At 40.9% G+C, this 5,053-nt stretch overlaps 1 protein-coding gene across 2 annotated transcripts in view; it reads left to right on the top strand.

The window, feature by feature from the left end:
- The window catches only part of AHNAK2 (AHNAK nucleoprotein 2), a 63,822-nt gene that overhangs the window by 46,532 nt on the left and 12,237 nt on the right, over positions 1-5,053 (top strand). The window contains exons 5-7 of one of the 2 annotated variants that reach the window (XM_019550808.1): positions 1,383-1,524; positions 2,196-2,377; positions 2,931-5,053. In XM_019550808.1, coding sequence (XP_019406353.1) covers positions 1,389-1,524; positions 2,196-2,377; positions 2,931-5,053 — 2,441 coding nt within the window. In that variant the 5' untranslated portion in view covers positions 1,383-1,388. The remainder of the gene's footprint in view (positions 1-1,382; positions 1,525-2,195; positions 2,378-2,930) is intronic. The other variant, XM_019550810.1, reaches the window with a different exon arrangement.

The following is a 5,053-nucleotide window of genomic DNA, read 5'->3' as shown; positions in this document are numbered from 1 at the left end:
GTGTGTGTGGGGGGGTGGCTCTCGGAGTCCCTGGAGTGTGCAAGTCCCTAGAGCCCATCCCCATAGCACACATCTCCCCACACTCCCACCCCTGTACTCAGCTACAGGTGGCAACAGCCTGTGGGGCCAGCCCCATCTGGCCCAAAAGTTCTAATGCCTGAGTTTCCAGCTACACATGGTGGCAGGGTGTGGGGCCAGTTTCACCCAACTCCAGAGTGCACAGCTCCTGCCCAAGTCCTCAGCTGCAGGTGGCGGCTGTGTGTGGGGTGAGCTCCACCCAGCCCTGTAACACGCAGCTCCCACCCAAATCCCTGGCTGCATGTCAGCAACATGTGGGGCCAGCCCCACCCAGCCCAATAGCATTCCCACCCCAGTCCCCAGCCACATGTGGTAGCAGCATGCAGGGCCAGCACCACTCAGCCTGATAGCGCACAGCTCCTGCAGCATGAGGGGGCAGCTCAGCCTAGCCCCATAGCACATGGCTCCCCACACTCAGCCCTCTTTCTTCTAATGAGAGTCCCTGGCCCAGTGGAGCTGTACCTGAATTGCCGCTCTGGCAGGCAGGGAGTGTGGGAAAAGCCACAGGGACACCAGGCACAAGCTTGGCCAGGCAGAGGCTTCTTGTCTCCAGTTCCACGCCCCCCGCCCCGGCGACTCAGTGCTGGGGCAAGTCAGGCCGGATGGGGGTGGTGGTTGCTTAGCACTTCCTGCAGGGACACACTGGTTTGCGGAGGGGCAGACCAGGTCAGGACTTACAGAGGGGTCCTGCGGGCCAGATGGAATTGCCTGGCAGGTTGGATTTGACCCATGCACCATATTTTGACCACCCCTGGGCTAAGAGAATCTACATCAAGGCAGCTCTTGGGGATCTGGTGACCCCTCATGGTGCAGCATGGCAGCACCAGTAAGGTACAGTGTACTTATTCCCACTGTGCAACATGGCATGGAGATAAGGAAAACATGGAGGGCTTGCACAAGGTACAGCAAAGGCAAAACGTTGACCTGGCTCCAGTCTAGTATAGCATTTAATCACATGACTTTTAATACTTACATGGTCCCATTAGAGTTAAGGTGCTTAACACCTTGCAGGATTGAGCCCACATATGATTCCATATTCAAAACAAGCTTTCTTGTGTGAGCTATGGTCAGTATATTAGGAAATGCTCTCTTTCCCAGAGACCAAATGCTTTAAAGCAGGGATATCAAATATCCAGCCTCTATAATTCTGGGGTATGGAGCTCCTGATGCTCATCCCACTGCTAGCATGTCCAGATGTGGTCTGTAAGGAGCTTGAAGGGGGCTGAGTTTGACACCCCTGATGTAATAGCCTCAATGGTCTATACAGATTAAAACTGATTTTAACATACCTTTCTTGCTTCTAGAAGACCATGGAAGTGACCCTGACAACAGAAGTGGAGTCTGGGGCTAGCGGTTTCAGTGTGACTGGAGGGGGAAATGAAGGAATATTTATAAAACAAGTACTCAAGGAATCCCCTGCTTCAAAATTATTCAGTATGAGAGAAGGTACAGTCTGATCTTCCAATCTGTTTTATTTTTTAATTTTAATTAAATTATTGAGGAATTTGATATTATATTAAATCCCAAAGTATGTGTACCTATAAATATACACACAGTATAGCCTATTATCAAATAGCAGCAAAAAAAAATCCCAGTTCAGCAAACCTTATGCATTTAACTTTACATTATTGGCTGCATTTAACTTTACGTTAGCCCTACATTATCTATACACGTAACTTTACTCTCCCATGACGAGTTTTGCAGGATGGGTACCTTAAATGGTGATGAAATGTAGAGTCTCTTTAAATTCTGACATACTAATTTCCACTGGAACTATAATATTTCTTTCCAAAAGAAATATAATAATCAGGGATATGAATTCTTTAAACTGCAAAGGTAAAAATAGCTTCCTATTATAATTGGGAAGAATCTGCTCCAGTTTATGGTGAAGTTTTAAACATTGTTAAGTGGATGAATATGCACTGATACAAGAAAAATATGATTTAAGCAGGAACCATACCCCCGTGCATAAATATTTCAATAAATGAATACATGTTTTGCCTGATCATCAGTTGGTTAATTATTGTGTATATGATTGTTAAGTATAATTAACTTTTTAAAATCATGCAATAGAGCAAGCTCGTATTTTAAAATAAAATGTATGGTGACAATTTCAGGTGATCAGCTTCTCAGTGCCACAATATTTTTTGATAATATCAAATATGAAGATGCACTCAAGATTCTTCAATATTCTGAGCCATATAAAGTCCAATTCAGCCTCAAAAGAAAGCTTGTTGAGAAAGAAGAGTTAGAACAAATTCATTCAACAACACAGTACAAGAAAGAAAAACTAATTCAGGTAAAGTTATCTGATCATGCAGCAAAGAACAGAGTAATATGTTAATAATTCACAACATAGCGGTATGTGTTTAGAAAAAATATATATTATCATTTATTATTCTAGGAGTCTGCTTCTGGTCCAAAATCAAGTAAATAATAGTTATATTCATATTTTTTCAGTGTTTTTTATATTTCTCAGAAATTCATTAAAAAAGACCCTCTACTTTTGCCCCTTTCTAATCAATATGCTCATTGACATTTTTGAGGCTAGAACTTGGTTATAATTCTCCATCTGCTTAAAATGCATCTTACTTATATACTTGTAAATTGAGGACTCCCTTAAATACAGACATTTGGATTTTCCATTGAACAAAAGCTAAAACATATTATATGGAATCTAAAGTTTGATCTTTATGTGCATTTAAAGTATTCATAAAATAATTTCATTTCATGTAACTTTTAACTTAATTTTCGGTTTCTTTTTTCTCTAAGGAGAGAGAAATTTTAAACAAAAAAGACCAAAATTTTATTTATTTCTTAGAAACATTCACTAGAATCACCTTCTTCTTTAGGGAAAAGAACATAGGGAATATATTCCTGAAGAAACAATGCAAATTTCAGAAAAGACAATCTCAGAAGAAGACCAAGAAAAGTTAATTGTAAAACAAAGAGTGGGAAGAACAAAGCGACCCAAAAAAGATAGATTGTCATGGCCAAAATTCCAGTCAATTAAAAATAAAAAGATCTTGGGGCACAGAAGATCTCATAGTACATCAGATGCATATGAGCACACCCTACAGGATATTTCCCCAACAAGCACTGATACTGAGTCTCAATTTCAACAAGAAAAAATCCAAGCTAAAGAAAAAAAAGGAAGCCAAAAGAAACTGAAGTTCCCTAACATTGGATTCAAGATGCATAGAACAAAAACAGACATTGAAGACAAGCAGAGATCAGAAATAAAAACTGTGATACATACTGGAAAGGATAAAAAACAGAGAGAAGATATCAGCATGGAAACACCAGAAATATTAACCGTTGAGTATACTACTTCTCCGCTTGAAATACAAACAGGTGAAATACATGGCAGCATCAAAAAAGACATGGAAAATGGTTTACCGATCCATACAAAAAAATGCCCTGAAGTTGAAATTAGCATCAGAAAACAAAAAGGCCAGACAGCAACATCAAAGCACATTGATATTCAACAAGAAGTACCTGTTATAAAAACACAGATAGAAGAAACAATTTCAGAAACACCAAGCAAACAAATACCTCAGGCTTTACCAAGAACACGAAAGAAGAAACAAAAAGGTTCTTCTGAACAAATACAAATTCAAAAACCGACCAAAATAGAACTACAACCTGAAGGAGTAGGCCCAATACAAAGAGAGATTAAAGACCATACACCTCCAAGTTCAATTCATGTAAAGGGACTAGAAATAGGAATAGCAAAGACAGAACAAAGCAAAACACCACAAGAAGCAGATTCAAGAGAAAGGCAGGTGGAGGATGAGGCTCAAATATCAAAACTACAAAAAGCAAAGGTTGGAATAGCAATACCAAAAGGCAAAGGACCAGAAAGTGAAATCACATTAATAAAATTAGAAACTGACACTCCAAAGACAACACAGAAAACTGAAGAGGTTGGAATAAAAATGGAAGCAACAAAAAATGAAATAAAATCAGATATTAAAGACATAGTGCCAGAAGACTCAGTATGGAAAATGCAAATGCCATCCCTGAAAATGCCCCAAAAACCTGAAATGGACTTTAAAGCCACGAAGGCGGACATCAGCACCCCATCAATGGATATTTCAGTGAAAAAGTCACAAATGGCATCTAAATTCCCACCTGATGAGGATAAAATTATAAATATTGAAAGTGAGGTAAAAATAACAGAAAAGGATACAGAAGGAAAAGAGAGCAAATTCAAAATGCCAAAGCTCAGATTACCTACATTTACTTGGTCTACTACAAAAGATACAAGTGCAGAAGTAGCTGGTGAGGCACAACTCAAAACAGCACACATGACTATACCAACAGCTGGAGGAGAAGCAGACATAACACTGAAAGGATCTGACATACAGGCTCCAGGTCTGGACCTTGACATTGGGCAAGCACAGGTCAGTGTGTCAAAGAAAGAGCCAGAACTTTCACTGCCAAAGACCCAGGCTCAAATGAAAGAGGAAGATTTAGCAGTAAAAGTTCCAGAGCGGGAAGCCAGGATTGAGGTAACTACAGGAAAAACTGAGGGAAAAGGGATGAAAATCCATAAGAAGAAAGTAAAGGTGCCAAAAATAGGATTTCCCAAACCGGATATAAATGCACAAACAGTAGATGTCACTGTACCAACTTGCATGGTCAGTATTCCCGAAGTGGACATAAAAGAAGGACCAGTGGCCACTGAAGTTGAAATCACTGAGCCAGATGACAAAGGTCCATATATGGCGGGAAGCATGGACATAAAGGGAATACAAACACACTCACAAGTAACTGTGGAGGGTGAAGGTGAAATAAAATTGGCAGAGAAAGAGGCCAAAGGCAAAGACAGCAAGTTCAAAATGCCCAAATTCGGCATGCCTTCCTTTGGCCGGTCCAGCTCCAAAGAGGCGCGGGTGGGAGCAGCCGATGTGGAGGTGAGCCTCACCGGGCCCCAGGTGACCTTGCCGGCAGCCAGCGTGGTAGGAGAGGT

The sequence above is a fragment of the Crocodylus porosus genome, unplaced genomic scaffold (assembly GCF_001723895.1).
Source record: "Crocodylus porosus isolate Cpor-Errol unplaced genomic scaffold, CroPor_comp1, whole genome shotgun sequence".
Taxonomy (NCBI): Eukaryota; Metazoa; Chordata; order Crocodylia; family Crocodylidae; genus Crocodylus; species Crocodylus porosus.
This window is presented reverse-complemented; position numbering and strand designations above follow the sequence as displayed.